General features: G+C 38.4%; 1 protein-coding gene and 1 long non-coding RNA gene across 3 annotated transcripts in view; one reads left to right on the forward strand and one right to left on the reverse strand.

The window, feature by feature from the left end:
• The window catches only part of LOC110859281 (angiopoietin-2), a 42572-nt gene that overhangs the window by 17478 nt on the left and 1765 nt on the right, over positions 1 to 23329 (forward strand). Inside the window, exons 2-6 of one of the 2 annotated variants that reach the window (XM_022108198.2) lie at positions 21235 to 21613; positions 22091 to 22129; positions 22207 to 22464; positions 22598 to 22660; positions 22726 to 22803. In XM_022108198.2, coding sequence (XP_021963890.1) covers positions 21235 to 21613; positions 22091 to 22129; positions 22207 to 22464; positions 22598 to 22660; positions 22726 to 22803 — 817 coding nt within the window. Of the gene's footprint in view, positions 1 to 21234; positions 21614 to 22090; positions 22130 to 22206; positions 22465 to 22588; positions 22661 to 22725; positions 22804 to 23329 lie in introns of both variants that reach the window. The other variant, XM_022108197.2, reaches the window with a different exon arrangement.
• LOC110859282 lies at positions 15388 to 16560 on the reverse strand. The gene is made up of 2 exons (XR_002548844.2): positions 16383 to 16560; positions 15388 to 16245 (listed from the first exon to the last, which is right to left on the reverse strand). It is a non-coding gene; the product is annotated as an uncharacterized LOC110859282 (long non-coding RNA).

A 23329-nucleotide genomic window follows, 5' to 3' on the forward strand; every position in this document is an offset into this window, starting at 1 on the left:
AAGTTGTACAAGGGACACGGAAATAGCGGAGGGCTGTGCAGAGCGTGGGAGTATCGTATGCATCGAATTACGATCATATCATGCCAAATCATCATTAAGAACAAATAAATAAATATTTTAAACTTCAAACTCGTTGACAAAGGAAGAAATGAGATGATTGCTATGCAGCCTGCATATGGAGGCATGCATGGAATCGAAATGATCAAGTTGTCGGAAAATGCGCACACATTTGATGAGCGACACAAGAAGAAACTGCATACGCCGAGTGTCCGATGATGTATTTACATTCGCAATCTGTCATAAACGAGACGTGGGATGATGCACCAATAAAAAACCAATCTCATAACTTTTCTCTTTATTTGCTCAACACTTGAACGATCTGTCCCCCATCGTCGTCGTCGTCGTCGTCGTCGGTGTCGTTGGTGCTGCGATGATGATGCCCACACATGTCCACAACACCATTTGTCTTCTTTACGACTTGAAACACAATGCACACGTATGTGCAGAGGGACTTGGATTGCTTATTTGTTGGCTGGCTGGCAGTGGCACCATTCAAACAATATTTAGTGGTATTATTATTGCGCGAGATATTTGATAAATAGTTGATGCAACCACTCCACCACGCTTGAGCCCAACTTGACAACAATTCATATTCAAAAAGTCATTAATGTCAATTGAAAAGGAAACATGCCATTAAGTTTCAATTTATATTGGAACTGTTCAGGTGGTCGCTCCGTGTCGCTCCCTTCCTCGCATCCATACATATTCGTACTTAATAACAAAGAATAATGGGAATGATGGACGGCAGGTGCTTTACTTTCTTATTTCTCATCAGAACTGACCATTTTAAACGGAAAACTGGCCAGAAGACCTACTCCCACCCACCCACCACCGTTTTCTTGGGGATACACCAATTGCATCACGACGACAACTACTTCCTTGCTTATTCTGCTCGCTTGCCATGCTTCAATCGCTAATCAACTGTTACTAAATTTATATTTATGCATGTGCACAATTTTCACGTCATGACAAAAATATGGAAAGTGTGCGACACACAACAAAGTGCAACAGTTTAACCCACAGCAAGTGCAACTTACCTGTTCAAACGCATATCCAATTTATTTCATTCAAAACTATGCCTCTTCTAATTCTCCCAGTTTGCATATTTATGTAATTGTGTGATGTCAGGTGTGTGTGAGTTTGGTTTGATTTTAATGGTGGTCACAACAATGCGCGCATTTGCATCATCCATTGTGGTTGTAAATGAAATGGGAAGGTGGACATGTTGCATAACACACTCGACATTTATCGCCTGCTCTTGAGCAGAATTTATTAATTTATTTTCTGACTGCTCTTTCGTGGATTGGATTGATTTTCGTCTCAATATAACTGATTCCCAATACGTAAATATGTATGTACAAATATGCGTGTAGATATGAGCGAGCTCTGTCAAGCAGATTATATTGTCTCATCTTGCGTGGAGATTAAATGGTAGCGAATCTCTCTCTCCATTTGATGAGACGATGATGAAAACTGGTGCTCAAATCTGATAATACGATCTCGAGAAGATTGCTGCATGGGAACTGAGTCAAGTTGGGAAGATGCACAAACAATGTCCACCTCATGTCCTGCAGTCAACATTAAAATCGTTTTATGGCGTCCCTCCCATCCTTTCTGCATACTCACCCATCGCACATTTATGATCTTGTTCTTATTGCACTCATTCCTGCATAAGCTGACGAGTAAAAGGTGAGCCGAAGAGATTTGGATTGCCCATTGTTGTGTGAGTGCGTGTTGGTCTCCCTTTGGTTTTATGAGTCCAAATTCGCATGTCTTTTGAGAGATCACACCCTTATTAATTCTCATCCAGTCTCGAATGCATACGTATCTGCATTATTGGTTCCTTGTACTTCAGACAGTTTAATGGTCTCGCATTACTACACAGCGACTCCCCACAGCTCCTCAATGGGCTAAGGCATCGTGTTATTATTGTAAATATGTATACAAGGCAAACCCATTAGGTTGAATTGCTCTCTTTAATCTACTCTCTCATGAATGGGTAGAGTTAATTATGCAAATTTTTAATAAATTTTTTCAAGAAAAAATAATTTTAATTATTGTCGATTAGTAATTTTCTATAAGTTCCAATTCTATAATAATGCTCAAACTGCATGTGTGTCTGGCATTATGCAACACTTACAGGTGGAAGATTGGAATTGTGGTGATGGTTATCATCTCCGAGACTCATAAATCACATCGTTTTTGGTCTGGTTTCTGTCGTGTGTGATCTCCTTCCAATTGTTGGAAGGAAGCCTAGACACAACGTCTGCGATTTCAAGACGACCCCAAATTCACAACCTTTATTAGAAAACATGCCTCAATTTTAATTTACCTCTAAATTATTTGTATGCAAAAAGATGATCAAGTTTTGGCACAATGTAAGCCAGAAATCGTCGCATCCCTCCACAGACAGATTACAGACAGAGTATTGACTCAGTTAATTTGAATATTTGAGTTTCGTCCAATTATTTATTCACATTTCATGTCGTTCTGGTGGTGGTGGTGGCCTATCAACTACATTACGTGGTCAATTATTTAGATGACATTATAACTGCAATGAACTAGGATGGACGAGGTGCAGCATTGGTCAACACACAGAAGCCAACAATAACAGGGCATAGGCACTCAGGCAGGAATTATAGGCAGGCAGACGAAATGATATGACGGACGGAGGACAGGGGCTGCATTTTGTAGCGGAATGGATGCAGTTTTCTTGGTCTTGATTCCCTTTTGATGCAATAGCTGAGGCAATTTGATAAAGGAATGCGACATTTCTTCAATTCGCCTGATAAGCTGCATTGTCTTTTACGCTATCTTTGGTAATAATAGGAATGACTTGAATTTGTTGTTTAAGCACCAGTGCAGATATTTGCATTATTTTTGCAAGCAATTTTGCAATCCTTTATTGGGCTAGGTAGTGAATACGTACTTATTATTTACAGTATTACATAGTGTACACATTTATGTAGTAGTCCAATTGTTGTGCGTATGTACATTAGAAATAAATATGTAATATTGGTCTGTTCGTGCCTATCGTATATTTGTTGATTTGCGATGGCTCATTCAGATTCCTCAAAAACTACGTGTAAACCAATTCCGCAGCCCTAAATTGGACACGGTCTCTGGCTTTTTGACTCTGATAAATGCAACATGCACATCGCAACCACGAAACCAAGATTTCAATTTCATGATCCGCATGTGCGATTGTTTATGCAGAAACAGAACAAATGTTTGCTTACGCTTCACTCCTCTGCATGCATTCAAACAGAAACGAGGAATTAATTAAGGAAAAAATTCTCTTAAAATTACGACAGCTTACATTTCCTATTACATTAATTAGCGTAACTTTGCACATTTTGGGTATATATTACTTAACACAATAAAAAACAAACCTAGATTGAGTCCCCGTGGTAGATGGATGGATGGATGGATGGATGGGTAGGTGCTGAGTTGACTGATGGCTGACAAGTGTCCAACCAAATGTGCGAATCTGTGAAACATGTGCAACTTCGTTTAATAGCCAACAAAACTGTTAATTTCCTGAATTTGGTGCACTCCTATCTTTATTTTGTCAGATTACGCGCAGGGACATTTAAATATTTTTATGTCATTATACTTTTCCGCCTGTTTTTACACCTTGTTGTCATCAATCAAACAGCAACATTGCACAAAACACGGTAAACGCACGCAAAATTTTCAGTAAGTGCGTACCAAGAATTTTGAGAGGTTTGTCAAGTGTCAGAAATTTGACCTAATTAAAGATATTTATTTATACAAGACTTATTTGGTGATGAGCACATCTCGTACTTGATTTCCAACACATGTAGAAGAGTGCACCTTACAAGAATGCTCTTTTTCTGCAATTTCCGATATGCAAAATCCTCTCGATTAGAGGGATGAACAACGAAAAGACATGTGACTTACAACACATTTCAGCCCTTCATGCACAATATGAATCTGCAAACACATCAGCATCTCGTCTCGTCACATCGAAGATGCCTTTTGCTATTTTTTGAAGAAGATTCCGCCATCATCACTGCATTGCAAACTTTGCTGTTCACAAGCTCTTGATGACAGTTGAACAAGCAGTCCAAGAGTTTTACGTATCACGTTGGAATTTTTATTAGAATAATGCTTAACGAATTTTTGATAAGCATAAATTAATTAGGAAATGAAGTGATCATTGAATGGAAGCCGTGCCCATGTCTTTTGTACAGGAAGAAGGGGTCGACTGTGAGCTGGTGCCATTTTCGCTATTTTATTTAGCTACGTTTGTATGCATGTCTCAAGTTTCATTTAAATTTACGGCTGATTTACGTGTGATTTACGATCTCGCGTCTTTTATTCACTCGCTGATGGAAATGACCACTCTTATTTACAATGTTTGCTTTGCTCGTTGTCCTTTGTTGCATCAGGAACATGCTTAATATACATATTATTTGGTCATCGTCTACATATTATCACGAGTACATCAGTGCAGGCTGCACGTATGGCGTAGGTATGGACATAAATGTAAATATATGTACTTATTGTTAGTCGTGTGCATGTACACACTGCGAAATATTTTGTAAGACGAGAAGAGGAGAAGACGGCACAGAAGGAAGCTTGCACTCCGAATTACACGAAGTGTGACATGAAAGCTGTCGAAATATATCACGGCAAAAGGTGGTCACAGGTTACACGTATGTGCTTATTTATTTATGTACGTGTGCGCAGTGCTATTATTATTACGTACGTACGTACATATGTCAAGCATTAAATTACTCTTACAGCAGAGTTAGTTAGCGTGTGAAACGCATCTTCAAGTAAAAACAATTACTTGCAGTTGCAAAAATTATTTTGACACCTGTCTCACATTCTGATAAAATTTTATGATTTTTGTACTTTCACATTATGAACTCTTGATTTTTAAGAAATCCAATTATCACACAGGAAGAGCAAAGATCAAAAGAAATTCATTTTCGCGAGAATAATTTACAAAACAATTATTAGCGTTTTAAATATCACGTACGTACGCGAGTGAATTAACGCTCCAGTCATTCATTTTATGCAGTTTCTTATGATATACATACTTTAATAACGTGCATTTTATACTTTTTTTCTCTTGTTGCACTCGGTACCGTTTAAACTTCCACTTTATTAAGTAGTGAATTTGATGCCTAGTTTTGGTGTCTGAGATTCAATGAAACATAGTTTAAAATGGCAGTTCTCAAGAATGGGTGAGAATAGAGAAATGAAATCGAGAGTATATTCTCAAGCTTTGAACGTGTAATCAATTTATGAATTAGATCAATTAGGCGGTGTCATAAAATAAATGCTGTTGTTTTTTTCTCGAAAATGTGGCATTTTCTTTTCAGTTTTAATTGTCTAATAATTGTAAGTTTCTCGCCTCATGATAAGTAATTTAGCATGGGAGGATTGTAGGTTTAAGACTTTGGGTACTTTTCTTATCCCAATAAACCCACCAAACTGAGACTAATCGTTGGCTCATCTCCAATTAACTTGCAGTTATTGCACTTGCTGCATTAGGAACATAATGCACTTTTGCTTTATGACCCGTGCAACCAACAATGCACTTTGTGAAAATTCACGTTTCTTATTTTCCTCACAACCACCGCCACCAGATAAAACTTTTAGAAATTTGGATCTGTTTTTATCAAAGTTCATTTCTTTCGAGGTACTCGAAAACCACGTTTGAACCAAATCCACAGAAAAATCAGAACAAAGAGTAAGAAATATTTTTATGAATGCAATTTCATGTGATAGATTGCTACCACATACGCAGAGTAATAAATAAGTACGTACTTGAGAAGGTTGCTTATTTATTATTACAATATCGTGCTTGAGGTGTAAGTAAAAGGGCTCTTCGATAATTCATAATTTGGTTGTTATCTAAAATTGGGTCATCATCAGCTAACCTTAATCATGCTAATTATCCCCAGCACCAAAAGGAGTGAAAAATGAAGTAATTGCAAATTAGATCCATCTTTCGCTTAAACCACGGCAGTAGCAAATAACTATATTACTTATTCGCAATATTCCTAAATACGTGGTTGACGAGCTGATGAGTTTTTGAGGCTTCTGCAATTTCCGTTATGATAAATTATGATTATGGATTCTTTACTGCCACCTTATTCCTTTTCACTCGAATATTTGCTACAAAAACACAATAGGTTCTGCCCTTAATTATATTGTTACCCTAATTGTAACGAGAACTATGCTGCATAAGTGGTCGACTAATTATTCCCTCACATTTTCAAACTGTATTTAGCATTAGTCAATGTTATGCAATGCCGTTATTATTCCCCGCAATTATTAATGAAAGCAAGAGCAGTGTTTCACAGGCGAGTATGGTTTCAATTTTAGAAGGAAGACGAGCAAATTGAATTAGAACTCTCGCATAATTTCATGCTTCGATGAGGAACGGAAATCATTCTCATTTCATATTTCACACCAATTTCGTACATGTGGAGAACAATGGATGTGCAAAAATGCAATAAAAAATTATTGTAATTTTTAATTTTGTTTACATGCAAAAGTCACTCAGTCGATCAATCTTGCTTCTTTGAGGAAATACCGGCAGTTAGTGGCATGCAGCTCTGGTAATGTAATCAAATTATGAATTCGCTCATATTACATATTTACTCTGGGTTATTAATGGTTATCATAAAACACGCAACTCTGTTGGTTTATGTTTCGCAGACCGCATACTTATTGTTATGCATGTGATATGACTACTTTATGTGTGGGTGGGTTGTACATGTTTATGTACAAAAATGCAACCACTTCTTGTTAAAAATGCATTCATGTCACATTTAGAAATTCCTGTTTTTTGTTTCAAAATACAGAAACATCTAAATGACTGAATTCTCAGCGCACAACAATAAATATGCAGTTCCTCATAGTTGGAGCATAGCGCATAATCGTGCTGTCATCTGTACATAGTTGAGATTTCATTTGTGAAACGCGTAAAAAAATCAATTCGCTTTATAAATCGGATTATGTAACAGTGCTAATTAAAAAACAAAGAACGGTGTCTGCAGGTTGGGTACTTCAAAGGTGACTATCTGTCCGCTCTGCTAAACACAACTCACATTTTGCAAACTTCAGAAAATATTTCGTGTTTATTACCATTTGCGACATTTTTCTGCCCCTATTATTACATTACCAAAGGGAAAAAAGCAGGATAACACAGTAATGTGTTCTTTTTTGTATGTGTGTATTTATACACGTCATAATTTTAGACCGTTTTCACAATCACAAATATTGGACTTGTCACAGCAAAGGAAATTGTTACAAATTTACGAACCACGTGTCTGTCTCTTCTTTTGTCCCCTTACATACTTCTGCGCAAACAGGTGCAAATTGTAGCAACAATAAAAAAGATATTGTTATTGATTGTTAACAAGAGTTGTTAATGGTTGGTCCGTTAAATAAGTAGCTGCTGCTGATTATTATTTAGCTGATAGCCAGAGTTGAAGGTTTGTAGGTCTTTCAACACAAATAAAGAGATCACGGAGTCGTGACTTGTGAATTTGCTCCAACTTATGCAAAAATGGAGCAGATTTTCTGTTGTTGGTGTAAATCAGTCAATTTATTAATTTACTCTCCCTCACCTCTGCCACGTTACTCATCGTGCTGCATGTTTATGGCATCCTCTTCATTTCGTAACGGGCTTTCCTTTGTTAAAATAGCTCTTCGATTAGTACAAGCAGCAGAGGTGTGTATTTAGGTGTCGAATTGCGTCAGAATTGGTGGACACTGCTCGAGTGCAATGATAATATGGCCGTTTTACAGCACAATAAACATTAACAAACATAAACCCTTCAGTTCAAAAGTTTTAAACGAGACGGCTTTTTGTACTTTTTGTCTGAAGGTTGTCGCCAATCTTAACGGTGGCCGTGCAGCAGTTACAATTAGTTCGTTACACACATTATATTTACTGTAATTGCGGCATCACGTCTGACACATGAGAGAGCAAATTGGGGTGGCGAAAATTGACGCGTTGGTGGAAACGTGTAGAGAATATCTGTCGTCGTTCTAGTGAGCAATGAACCGTTTTTTATAAAAAAAAACATGAGGATCAAGTCAGGACTGGAATATAATTGACGAGACGACGTGTTTGGCAGTACAAATGCAACAGTAAATAATTCAAAAGTCTCGATAGCCCAGTAAATCTGATAATGACACTCAATCATCGATGGGAAAAGTCCAACTCAAAGGTGGCTGATCTTGAACACGGTCAGATCAATGGAAATCAGAATGCCGCAGATATTTCACAACCTGTAATTACATCAACGCGCTCAATGAATGATAATTTATTGAACTCTAAAACTATAGAACAACGTTATTTATATACAATTGTAAATACTCTATTTAAATTGATTACAGTGGCAGCCTTTCATTTTTAGCTTTGTTGTGCTAAAACTTTCATTCTTATTTATATCACGCCACCAAGAAAAAAACGACTTATTTCATTTATTGGCAAGTACGGTTGGTGAGTGGCCTCTGTGTAAAAAAATCTTGAGTGTGACTTGTTAATTATTAGTTTACTATTATTGATTGTCTTTATTGGAGGCCTTGCTATTTAGAGGAGCTGGGCATGCATGTGTAACACATGCACACATTATGTACTTAAGTACGTACGTAGTTATCAAAGGGGGAGAAAATTGGGGAAATAAATTATGTCAAATAGTGCACGATAAGTGTAACATTCGAGTCAAGATTTAATTGCAGTGCTGCCCATTTTGCATGCTGAGATGAATGTCATTTCCAAATATCTATCCATTTTATTCGTCATTCATCCATCCCACTTTTTTAACACCTTATTATGCTTTGCATCGCACATTTTGACTTGACTTGCATTGATTTGCTATTGTACGGAGTAGTGTGTGGATGGGAATTCATTACAGAAATTGGCTCTTCTCAACTTTTTGTTAGGTCAGGGGTCTCAATTGTTTTTTTGCAACTTTAACAAGTGCGAAAAATGCAAAAACTAAAATGAAGTTCTAGGGAAAAGAATTACGTCAATAAAATAAAAGTTAATGATGGTTTGTTGCCCCTGCCTCAGATTTCTTGTGTGCCTGCATGTCTTGTGTGAGGTCTGATAAAGAGACGACTTGGAGAACTGCATTCCTGCGACACGATATGATTGAGAAATTGTAGCGTGATTGTTGACTTTTGCGTCTCACTGGTAAATACTTGTGGCTGTAGGATAAGAGAGCAATTAATCATTGCTTTGCTTGCAATATTATTCTTGTAAAACAAGGAGAATCAAGACTGCCACCAAATTCACCTGTGAATAGGCTCGCTGGCTATGCAAATTTTCGACAAAAAGTTTTGCTCAACATAAAAAAAGCATGTCCAAATTTGACACCACGACACATGTTGTCAATAAAAGAGGTTCATGTAAGTTGGTGTTAATAGTTGAGGAGTAGAAATAAAAGGAAGCGCATCAAGTGTAAATAGTTCAGTTCATAAACTGAGATTTGCATACAATTGTTTTTTGTTTGCCTGTATCAGGTGACATGACTGGACGAGCGTCTGAGAGGCTAGTCTAACTGTATGCTTAAATAAGAAAGTAAACACGTCTGAAAGAGCGTTGACATGTTTCAATGATGAGACTTACAAAAGACTAACTCTTTTCTTCGCCTCTCTTCTCTTATGTAAGTATTTTTACACCTTTTTTTGAAACAAGACATAAAATAACGCACTATCTGCACCTTGGGCAAGATTTGCAATGTGCAACCCCTTGTTGACAACGGTATGTATGTGCATTTCCGTATTTTCTTTCTCTCTTTCCCCACCAAGAAGAGACGCCTTCACTGAAGAACAAAACTTGTGGACAAACTTATCTCTCTAGCTCTTTGTTATCTCTTTAAACAATCGAATTGCTTTGCCACGATCGGGACAAGCCTGCCAAAAACTCGTAAACAATGGTCAAGAGACTCATACACCTCTCACAGGAGAATTTAGGACTTGTTTAATTGTTGGAGTTTATTGGTTTAACTTCAATTCTCGGCTCTGCCAAAAAAGTACGAAATGCTCGTAAATGTCTGGATTGCCTATTTCGTGTAACTCTTGATACGTAACTAAACTACGTCCTGTTTTGTCATTACGTTTTTTGTCATTCATGACCCGCTGCTGTCATCACCATCGTCGAGAAGCGAGTGCGTGAGTTGGCCAATCCTAAATTTTCCAATGGTCAGAAAGTCTCCAATTTTGGAGTGATTCTCGCTCTTATCTCTGATGATAATGGGCTTAATCCGCTACTCTCCTCCTTCTTGAGAAGTAGTCAAGCGGTGAAGCTTCTGACACTATTTTATTATCACAATCAGCCAGCAGCACCATTTCGTTTTGCTATATTTATAAGTGCCATTTCTTCAGCATGCACATGTCTCCAATCTCTATCCACCAACGGAGATCTAGATTCCATCAATCAGAGAGTGTGTGTGTGATGTAACATATTGATAGTGGAGGAGAAGAAGTGGATCGAGATTCCCCACTGATTACATCAACTGCGTGATCCTATACATTTTGGTCCTATGCATGCACTTATTTGCCCAATAATGAAAGAGTCCAAATGGGCAAATACATTTACTGGTCAATTAAATATTCTTGCATATTATTTTCTGCTCCTTCTTCATTCACAAAAGCGAGGACTTTTAGGTACACCAACAGCTCTTGAATTTTGGTCAGTTGGTGAGCGGAAACTGTGCAGCTTATTAACGGGCAACCTGCAATTATTCGATGGTGATTGATCGATTGATGGTTTTTGAAAATGATGTAAAGTGGCGAAATTGGTTCAATTGGTTGGAAAAATGTGCTGTCTGCGCCCTCATTGCTCCTAATCAACTACTCAACAAGTGGTAATATGTACATATTTTCTGTTTTGGGCAAAATTTCACTACGCATGCCGACCAAAGATACATCATACTTCATAAATGGTTACATACCGTTTCAGACTCAACGATCGGCGTTACTTTTGTTGCGGCATGTTGTTGCCCATTCTGTTGGATCGATGTTATCTGTTGCGAAAGAGATAATTTGTGTTGACAGATGACATAAGGCTTCCGATCCAAATCAATGCAACTCACACCTTTTCCATTGTTTTGCTTGTCGAATAACTAACTCTGATTTTTTTTCAAACCTTGTCTGTCTTCATTTTTTCCTGAATACGAACGACACTACTTTTTGCGAGGGGAATATGAACACTTAATTTGTGGCCAGTTTTTCGCATAATTTTTTTAACGACTGATCTACATTATCGATCAATAATATACTTGATCCGCCCGGCATGCAGTCCTCTTTGTCTTTCAAAGGTGTAAATTACTGACTTGACGCGAACAATTAGAGAATTAGATTTGCATAAAGAATTGACCATCAATCTGTTCCACACAATTTTATCAGGCAAAATTATTATAAGGCGGCAGCTAAATACGTGCACAGAAAATATTATGTATGCAGATTCTCCAACCATCACGACCATATTCGACGTTCTGTAAATCCCTCGACGAGTGGATATATCACGTAGCGAGAATTTTAATAATTTTCCAATTACAAATTGCTCATTGTTTGTCAAGAGGCCTCTTAAATTAAGAAAGAAGTGGGAAAAAATGGTAGCACATTGGCAATTTGGCAAATTGGATGCAAAATAATGACGTTGTGAGAAATTTGCTTTATTTATGCACGAAATAAAATGGTACTCGATACATATTTATGAATACATATCATCGTACTTAATTCTCTGCATATTATTGTAAAAGTGGAGTAATTGGGCGCATTATTATTGACTATCGACTATTGGATATTGGTGGGACAGACAGCTGGCCATGCTGGCTGAGCAATACGTACGAATATGAGCAATACCTACATATGCACCTATCGAGAGACCCTTAGAAGGAGGTGGGTGCCCTGGGGACATGTCGGGTGCAGAGAAATGAGATAATTACAGGTGGATTACGACCACTACCTCCTGCGAATTATGAATATTACTTCTTTCGGCATCGCCTGATTACTCGCGAGTGCAGCAGAAACTCTATATGGTGTTGGGGCCAAGCATTCCGCCTAGCAGGAAAATTTGCTCCCACCTCTTCAACTCCTCTCCTGAAGGGTTTCGAACCACCAATTCTGTGAACATTCCCTGCTCTGGTTCCCTTCGATGAATGATTTATGTCTTTCTGATGATCATCTATTCATTCATCCTCCTCCTCTGATTATTGCATGCAGAATGCAATACTTCGTGTACTTGTCTTATGTACATCTGACGTTGCATGCATGTTCACGCGTGATGCATCCAATGGTCACGCTCAAACTGCATTTTGAGTGCTTTCAGTTGAATCAAGATGCAATTTGAATTTTAATCACGCCAGTCGACTGATCGAAATTGGCATGACACATAATATGGGGCGTTGGTCTGGCTGGTGGTGGTGGTGTGAAAAAGCGAGTCAACTGTGTGGCAGCAGCGTCCACCAAACCATTCGGGAGTCGTAAAGCTTGAAGATAGAGTGAATTTTCAAGTATTTGTATTTCTCCATTTATTTTACATAACGACGCAACAATGCAGATGAGTGAATGGGTTGGGTTTTTGTGGCTCATGGAAATATTTTAAGCTGTTCAATAGGATTTTATTTGCCACACACACACACGCTTGAACAGAGGCCCATGCACATTGGAAATCGAATTGAGAGATTATCTGCGATGTTGTAGCTGATGATGGAGGAAATCTGCCGTGCGCCCCACCCAATCACCCTCCTTGGCTGGGTTGGAATGAGAGAAAATTGCAACTCATCCACCATTCGTCACTTTGCTATTTTCAGATTCGACTCGTCATCTCCTCTTCTCTGCAACTCAACAGCAGCAGATTGGATCAATGCACCAATTCAATCATAGAAATTGGTGAAAATTCCCTCATCCACACATCACCAATCTCGCGCCCCGTACTTCGACATTAGCAGAGAAAGGTCTGAATAAGTCGCATACAAAAACTTATCCAACTGATCACCATGCACGATGAATAATACGATGAAATGGAAATGGCAGCCCAGATAGAATTTAATTTTATCAATATATTCACAGATTTGATCCGCCAGCCATCGAGTCTGAATGTTTCTTCATTTATATTTGTGTTTGACAATGTTTTTCAGACGGTCGGTGGTGGTGGATATTTTATTGACGGGTGTATAATTGACAAAGGACGACGAGGATGAATTCGAGTGTGTATTTGTAGCATAAAAGAAGAGAGTATATCAGTGGATGCATTATGTGCATAATGATTTGCAGGATGAATGGATCGTACTATTCTCGTTTTCTAATAACAGCTCCAATGTTTTATTTGCAAACTCTGAGTTGAAGAAGATTGTTTATCAGGATCGGACTTCAATCAAACCATCAAAATCAATCAGTTAGCGTGAAGGAACTAAATTTGTCGTCACTTTCCTTTCGAAGCAATCGACACATTTTCAGTGCAACGAAATTATTTTCAAGTCTGAGAGAGTATTTCATATTCTTCCTGCATTTTCAATGAATAGTAATTACTAATGATGATGTCTTTAATTGGGTTCAATGAGGCTCCAGTTTTCACTCGAGTCTGACTATATGCACACATGTAAATACGGCATTTCTTAATTATTGTAATTTCTTTTTCACTATTTGCTATCCCCAGCAGAAAAGTCATTACGTAGCCGTGGGTGGGTGAGCATAGAAATCTGGGGGGAGTGGTCACGGATTTAATTTCACCAACCTCTTTGTCTCCGGGGTGTCGTTCCTTGAACATCACCAGAGCTATGTACTTCTTAATTCATTTACGTGCTGCGTGATTTTGTCACCTTGAAAAGAAAAGTAAACTGCACGAGGGATGCTGCTACGTGTGACATTGATGAAGACATTGTGGTCACTTTGTTTCATTTGCATTATTTTCAAAGACATCGAACTGCTCATCACAAAAGAGAATCCTAAATCAGTCCACCAGCCAACACAAGACGAAGACTGCTCCCCCCGTGTTTCTGACCAGAGATAAACATTCGTTATTTGTTCAGCACGCCAGGAAAAATGTAAATGGGTCACAAACGCACCAGTTTTTGCACAATATCTGTAACTCATGTCTTACCATCGTCGCTGGCATGAAGGTCATCTCAAAGCACAATGTTGGCGAAGCGTTTTGTTTCCTAAAAAAACATCCCTGCCAGAAAGTGAACGACATTGTCACCAATAAAGCAGTGAACCACGGATTTTCCCACAGAATGGGCCTGCTACAGATAAATACGTGTCAATTGTGGGATACGGTTTACCCTCGCGCAATGCCACTGACACCATTAACCACCGCTGCGAGAGATTTAAATCAGATTTAAGGTAAAGCCAAGTAGTTGTCAAAGCCAAAGTTGTTGATCAGATTGTGATTAATCCCTCAAACCAGAGTTCTTGACGTCGACGTCATAAAATGCATGAAGCCAATAAGTAGTCATTGTATAATTATGCTCGATATGATCTGGACTGCAGAGAGACGCTGACGAGCCTTGGAGTGGACAGCGGCTCTCTGCTGCTGCTCCTAAAAGGGCAGACAAGTCATTAAACGTAGCGTTCCTTAGCTGGGCGACCATTCTGCTGGTGCACTTGTGGAAAATATGACGAGACTTTTAGACGACGGCACTTGGCTAGTTCTTGTCCCTCCAGTTTTTATTGATTTGCAAAACCATTCAAGTATTATGCACGCCGTGGGACGCCATTCCCAACCAACAACCATCACCACCAGTTTATATAAGGGTTCAAGAAAAGCCAACTCTCGGAGGAGGTCGATTGTCTCGATTATGCCACTCATTATGACGACGACGACGACGACGCTTGGGCTGCAGTTTCACTGGGGAAACGGTCTCAACTGCACTTTGCACTGCATATTTACAACGCTATGCAGATTGCAGACAGAGGGAGGTTGGATTAGCTGACATGCAATATATTCACCCCCAACGAGTAATTACTGGGGTTTTTGTTGCATTAGAATTATCAAGTAGGGCTTGGAGATTAGTCGACAAAGGGGAATTTGTTTCACTGTTGTAGCAAAATGAAATGAAAGCGGTCGTAAATTTGGAGGTAAAAACTAGAGTCATCCTTTTTCTCTATTTCAGCCCCTGGGGGTGTCGACATACAGAAAAATGTAATAATAACTCTGTTGCGCATTGTGAGAGTAGTATTGTAGTCTAAACACACTGGGAATGCGAGTACTGGTCAAAAGTGAACAACGAAGCTTGACGAATTATGAGTCGTGAACCGAAGGAAGCCATTTAGGAATTAAATAATGATAATGAGGTCCCAATTTGTAATTTGTAAAAGTAATTTACCTCTCCATTCTTGCCCCTCTCATATTTATTATGCATCAAGTGCGACAAATCCACCGCATATACAAATTTATTTATCAACTTGTAAATTGCTTCGGAGGAGTCATTATACTTGGTTCCAGCGAGGGTCACGTCGTGTCAATTTGCAATAATTTGCCCCCACATTGCTGGGCCTCATAAATAAATAATTTTACCATTTTGTATTCAAAAAATAACTCCCAACTGAATCGTCACTTAAATTAATAAAAATAAGAGATGTAGTTAACAATGAACTGATGCATTAAATATTGTCTGTCACACTGCAAAGTATATGCAAGGCTTTCCTAACGAGCTCCAAATGAATGAGCGGACAATACCACTGTGAGAAAGCTATTATTAAATTATGCAGTGTTCTACTGCATCCAACGGCAAAGTCAGAGTTCAAACATATCGTTTTCTAATTGTTAATTAATTGGTGTCGATTTTCGGCCAGTTTGACATGAATGTGGCACAGTTCAAAATACGTCTGAAGATTTGTCCTTGCATTGTTTATGACCGGAGGCCACAAATAAACAGGAGGGTTGACGACGATATGAAACACAATGACATTCAAGATCCATCAATCATCTTCATGTTCGCTTGTTTAATAGATCGTAATAGCAGTGTTTGACTACATTCGTTGGTACTTTGATATTTACTTGAGGCACTTTTTTCCCTGCTTCTAGATTTTACTTTTCATTTCAGTAAAAACAAATTCCCAATGTTGTTGTGAGTAGGAAGGAAGGATGTCGATGTTGCAATTGCAATATTTTTTGTCCCAACTCTCAGAATTTCTCCAACCACTTGGTCTGATGGTTAGTTGTGGTCCTCTCCCATTCTAAAATTATAGCAGCTCACATTTATTACTTGTAGAACATAGAATGCATTTAGGAGAAATTATTTTCATTCCACTCTTATTAGCAATAAATCCAAGTAGCAGATTATATGAAAAAGTTAGCGTCGATAGTAACACACCAAGTTGACGAATGGCCACGCCCTGCGCTGAGTTAAGTGAGTACATACACGTAAAGACTGGTTGTATGTACATAATTCTTGTAATTAATCCATTACCAATTCCTGAAGTGCAACTTTTTTGTATTTTGTCAAACTTTCCTGCTGACTTGTTCCGTGCTGAACGACGGACGAACAATATTTATCTGTCAATTATAGTATACAACTTGCAACTCAAGTTCATTCGTACTATTATTTAACTTCGATTGACTGATAAATAAGTCGCCTTGAAATTAAATGTTCTTCTGGGTTTGTGTATGAAATGTTGTCCTTAACTCTGCATGGACCAGATATTCATTCTGACGATTCGTCGGTTGCTTTACATACGCTGAAAACTAAAGAGTTTTAATTTGTTTAATGATTTAGAACTGAGGCAAATGTTTCGGCTCCTTAAGAAGAACAAGCGAAGTGGGTGTCATAAATCATCTTTATTTAATTAAAATGCAAATTAGTGAGTAGTGCGGCCTGATCTTCATGTGAGCCTTGTGGAATTATGCATGTAGAGGAACTATATCTACCAACAACTATTTAGTTGTAAGACATTGTTGCTCTTATGAATCTTTGAATGAATATTACCATGTTTTTTTGTGTCTCTGCACTTATAACACAGTTTCTCGTCCATTAATAAGGCTTACATTGATAAGTATCAACTAGGTAATTCCATGAATTTGCTGAAAATAGTCGCTAAAAATGTACAGAAGCGATATGTGACAAGTCTGAACTTGATGAGTGGCACTAATTGCTTCAAATTGTTTATGTTCGTGTCGTAAAATCCATCCAAACATGGACATTTATGGTTTGGTCTTAAAAATGATGAGAATGCTTGTAAAAAGCGATCTGCGCCAGTAAATAATTGCGTCAGTAGTTGACGAATGGGGGGCTGTTAAATAGTTGCAGCAAAGTAAATGTCAAGTGTATCTACTTCACAAATCATATTTTTATGAACGAGACAACTACAAATACATTTAGCCGGCAGCCGTGTGCGACTCATCTCATTTTATTGCCAAATTACAGTTGGCAATTGCAGCTGAAAAAGTCGAAAAACAAATAGTGAAGATGTGCCAACGATGCCGAGTTCACAGTCAACAGTGATGGTCAAGCAAGGCATTTATGTAGTTTACTGACGCTCCTGGCACCCGTTCAAAATTGACAATGACACACAAATTGGTCCTTTTATTGTATGAGTTGTGCATAATATTTGATCCACAAAAACTACAACGTCGTTCGAAAAAAGACAGAGTAGAACTTGTCGTTTCGTTGATTATAATTAATTACGTTGTTATACGCATATGTTAATTAGTACAGTTTTCTTACGCAGGATTAAGCAAAAAATTGATGCCTAGATTCTCAAGTAATACATGCATACGTTACGTATGCATACATGTATTTTAATTGATATGCATTTACAATTAATATTCAAATGGCAGTGGAACAATCAACTAAAGTGTCAACCAACAAAAGTTCAATTGTTTTTGCTAACGATACTTATGTACGTTATTAATATGCAAATTAATCAAGTGTATTGAATAATTTTGCATGTATTTTTTCACCTTTTTGATATCAGCAATAACCTTTCGAATCATTGAATGTTTTTATCTAGCATTTTGCTCCAATTTATAAAAGTTTCTGTTAATTGGCGTGATATCGATCGTCAGTCAAAAAGCGAATTGTTTCCCAATCGTTCTCCTCCCGAGATTTATGAGCTTTGTAAACGTGAGTGATTGTTGTTGTCGCTCCAATTTAAATTCCTCTCCCTCTGCCCTCCATCAATTGACGACGGCAGAAAGAAAAATTCGACTCACTTGTATCCTCTGCTGATTTACGAGCAAGTTTTTTTACCTTGTTGACATCTCCTACAGATAAATATTACAGCGTAGTTGCTCTATTTATGTAAATATGCATGCATCGTGATCGCGAGATTTGCGACTTCCAGAACAAAATGTAGTACGTGAGATCCACCCCAAACGCATTTTGTGAATTGTTGGTAGCTATTTTTGGCCGAAGGTTGATGTGTGTGTGACCATTGGTCATCTCACCTCCACCACTCCCTTCGCACGTATATTTTTATTGGTACTTATTTATTGGTTGTGTTGTAGCTTGAGGTCAAGTTTTCCAGAAAAATGTGCTGAGCCGTCCTTTAACCTTTGTTAGTCAATCATGTCGTGTCACCTTGTTTCTCGTCTCTCTTTCTTGTTGTTAATTGGGCAGGGCAATTAAATGCCCATGGATGAGCAGAATGTGATCAAACCCACACAGGTAAACCAGTTGATCAAGTGTCTCTGCTTGATCAATTGCGGCTCACTTATCGCTCATAATGTATGCGTTGCAGAAGCATTTTTATCAATTAATTGTTGCACATCAAGATTTCGCGATTGCACTTTCTATTCCCAGATCACCAAATAAACACATGCACACACACGTTGAGCCGGACGGATGCAAACGATCGACAAAGTGAAAACAATTCAGAAATCGAAATGGGAGAATTTTATTCGAGTGTCAATGTCAGGAGTTTAAACCAATTGGTGGTGGTGGAATATAATTATGTGCGTGGTTAAGTGCACACTTTAGCGAGGAAGGAGATAACAGGCATACGATATTATTGCCAGTTGATTGATTTGGATAAGGCCAACAGGTATTTGTACTGGTTGGTTAAAAGAGTTGAGAAAAGTGCATGGTCAACTTTGGAAAATTGAAATGCGTCCAAAACATTGATCCACATTTTGTTTTTTGCTCATTCATGAATGAAAAGCATTGATGAGAGAGATGTGATTTCTTGTGTTTTGTACGTGGGGCTATTCTGCATGGCGTGGTCACTCCTTGTTTGTTGTGGACCGTATCTCGTGAGATAACAGAAATGACATTGCTATTTACAATTTACTTGGTCAGCCAATACCATGCACTCACATATTACGTGTCTTAATTATGTCTCTGCAAAAAGAAATCATTGCACTGTGCATTATGACATTTGGCTGTATTTACTTCCTCTTCGTATGCACATATTCTGATGCGCTTAAAATTCTGACTTGATAGTAAAATTGTTCCACATAGTCGCAACGACTCGAGTTTATTTAGATGACACTGACAAAGGTGATCAGGGCGAGGAGGATTTTATCTCTGATGAATTTTCGGATGAGATTTTAAGGCGACCTTATAAACGGCTCAGCATGTTGGTCAGTCCCACTGCTTCAATGATGAGATAACAATTAATATAAATCTACAGATTATAATGAAAAATCCATTCAAATCAATAATAATTTTTGACGCCCACACATCGTAACATGATTTTCAATCTTATCCTTTCGCAACCTGGTCGTCGTGTTTGTGTGTGGGGATCAGTAATTGTATTTGAAGACATAAATCACAAATATGCACATTTTAACTACCAATTTAGTCAAAGAGGAGCTTCATGTTGTTAAACAAGACAAAGTGGCGGCTTACTTACAAAATTGATTCTTTGACTCGTAATCGCTGTTGCTGATTGTCTTCGATCGGATGATTTTGTGAGAGACGCTTCCTCATGTAAATTTTTAAGGTTTGTTTGCATATACCTACAGAAGAGATATGCAGATTGAGAGAGGGGAGGCGACAGGGAGTGGGCCGTTACAAATTGTAGACAAAAATGAAATAAAATCATAATGTAATTTGATCTTCGTCATCATACATAATTTGTATGTAGTGGAAATAGTGGAATGGTCGTTCAGCCAGAAGTGGTCGTTAATTTACACGAACATAAAATAATAGTTAATAAGTAAATAATTCTCCTCGTGTACGTACATAATCATAATCATAATAAAATTATTACTTATTTTTGCACGTTAATTTTGCTTTACCTTTTTTGGACAGTTTTTAAAGGATTTTATTTTACAGAGATTTTATTTTACCTCTCTCGTTGTCAAATGCTGCTTTTGAAATAATTGCAATGTGGTAAGAAGTGCATCCGTGGACAAGACCGTCGGTTGGTCGGATGGCAATAATGACGATTATGATGATGATATAATAATTTGCATTGACGTTATGTCTTCCTTATGACGAGCAGCATTTCATAATAATCCAATCGAAGCACACACAGTGTCAATAGCGAGCGGTGTCTTGTCAACCAACGTGTAATTATCCCATCCATCCCCACGCCATTCATTCACCTAATTCAATTGAATATGGACAACTTTTCTTTCAATCGTCCAGGTCAGAATATAATGACGATTGCCAATTCCTCCAACTCTGCCTTTGCATCCACAAAATGATGATTGAGCTGCAAAGTCGAATTGATTTCTTTTTTGGGATATCGTCATTAAGACATTATGATATTTTTTGCTTGCTCCTTTATTACTTTTTAGCACTGCTGATGCTATATGTATGTAAAGTATAAAGTAAGGGGAAAGAGTAATCAACTTTTTTCCATCTCTACCAGTTGTTACAAACTTACAAAAAGTATGTATGCATTGGCAAATCGCTAATAAAAATAAATTTAATTAGTTGTCAGCTTTTATTTGGTGATAAAAATGTCATATGTCAACACCTGCCTTGTTACAGGGCATATAAAAGACACACAGCTTTTCAATCTGTGGCGAAACGCAATTTAAATCTTGTCACGATTTTAAAAGCATTTATTATTACTGCTTTTCTCTCTCAATGATATCGTTAGTGGATGTCAAAACCTTAGCGGAACAAATGAAGGATGGAAATAATACAATCGCCTCCAAATTATGATATGACTTTGTTTTTCTTGTAAATTTCCGGTTCTCAACAAATTTACTATTTAAAAGATGAGCATGAATCAATAAACGCTTAACCATCAATTTTTTTTCTTGTTTTGCAGACCTCTCCTCTCGTCGCTGGTAAACAAACTTGAGACGCTGGTGTCGAAAATTGAGCAGATGAACCAAGTCCAATCTCAAATTCAAAAGTCGTTTGACAATTTGGAAACTCGCTTCACTCTGTCGCAACAGATGGACGACGTTCCGCAGTGTGGGCGACGAGTTGACCGTGTGTTGCGGACGCTGACCCCGCTCGTGTCGAGGGTGGAAGGATTGTGGTCCGTCGTTTCTGGATTCTCCTCACCCCCCGTCAACTCCTTCAACGTCAAACCAGGCACGAGCAGCGTCCCTCCCTCGCAATTCTTGGGGGACGCGCTTCTCTCGGAGTCAAGGAGGCAGGAACGGGCCATCACTGCCATCCGAACCGATCTCAACGTCAGAGTGAGTCACCCCATAATTAGCCAACCAGGCATACAATGTGTAAAATACGATAGCCTTGATATGGCCTGCAAAACGAAGTAGCCTGAAAGGACCTAATAGCTTTAGAGTAGCTGCGTGTATGCATATATTTATAGATCTTGTGTATGCACATACATAAGTAGGAAGTGGCGCAGTTCGTCAGTTTGACTATGCAATTTAGAGCCATCAAGCATTTGTAGACAGGAGGAGGATGTAGATTTCGATTGTTTGAACCAAGTCAAAATTTAGCACAGATATCGATCGATGTTACGCAACTCAACAATGACTCGGGAGGATGTTTGATTTGTTCTCTGACAGTTAATTTAAATTGAGATAAACTACTTGCATACCGACAGCAGAGAGGTGAAAGTCTATTTCCGACGAGTTTTGCCAAGTTCCTATGAATAATGCGTATGTACCTGCGTGTTTATGACTTAACTTATGTCCTTCTTCCTCCAGACTCAACAAATCATGTCAGAGTTGGGAACGGTGGAACAGGTAATTAACACTTTCTTTACTATTCGAGCATTCCCAACAGATTTTTATATCATGCGAAATTTCAATGAATGGAGCAGCAGTTGGACGTTTTGCAACAAAAGAAGGGTCCTCTCCCACCCGGCAGTGGAATCTCGATTGACCAAGCTGACCAATTGGCCACGGACATTCAGACCACCAACGACGTCACCTTCGACGAACGGTTTACCGTTCCTGGCAACTCCAGTTTGAGGGCCCCACCTTCCAGCGGCGTCCCTGCTGTCGTCTTCCCCTCCGTCAAGAACAAACCGAGTGCTGAGGCCGGAGCGTTGGACGGAGCGGACGCTCTCCTCACTGGGGTAACCATAAATCATCATATTTACTGGCATGCAGGAGTCCATGCGTCATTTCCATCGCGTTTCTCGAGAACGAAATATGTGCATTGGATAAAAATGAACAAAGTCATTCATTTAACTCTTTTAGTCTGGACAGGCGAAGGGGTCTTGTGCGGAACTTATGGCGCAAGGAGCGCGTCGATCTGGCCTCTACCACATCGTAAGTTGACCATTTATTCAGTTTTCTAGCCAAGTAGATTAATCCAACTCTTTCCTTTGTCGCAGAAACTTCCAGGGGCCCGATCTTCATTCTGGCAATTGCTGACTTACTGTGATCAGGACATTTCTGGGGGTGGATGGATGGTAATGTTTTGAATGCCAGTGAAAATTGGGGACACTAGAAATTGCCCGTACATATAAATTGCGAGATGATATGTTTTTAGATTCGTCAGTGAAAACCTTTTATTACATGGTGAATGGTTATAGTGTACCTAAAAACAGATTAGATTTATCATGCAGGATTGCTACTCTCTATTTGACCTTTGTCACAGCTACCACCTTTTATGGCCTCGTGAAAGATAAATCGTGATCACAAAGTTAGCAGGATCTGCCAAAAGAAACTGAATCACTCAATTCACTCAATACCTTCAAAACAAACAAAACCGCAGATTTGTCAGATTTCCATCCTTCTAATGTGATGACCAAGATTTTTTTTTTGTAGCAGAATTATCAGATAATAGGCGATAAAATGAAATTAGAAAAATAATTTCGACTTTTTCATTCGTAATAATTTTTTCGCATTGTTATTATTGTCAATTGCCACTGAATCGACGACTAAAAAAAGTGACGCCAATTATGCAATTATTTATTCCAAAATGAGACTGGTTGT

This window comes from Folsomia candida, unplaced genomic scaffold (assembly GCF_002217175.1).
Source record: "Folsomia candida strain VU population unplaced genomic scaffold, ASM221717v1 Fcan01_Sc025, whole genome shotgun sequence".
Taxonomy (NCBI): Eukaryota; Metazoa; Arthropoda; class Collembola; order Entomobryomorpha; family Isotomidae; genus Folsomia; species Folsomia candida.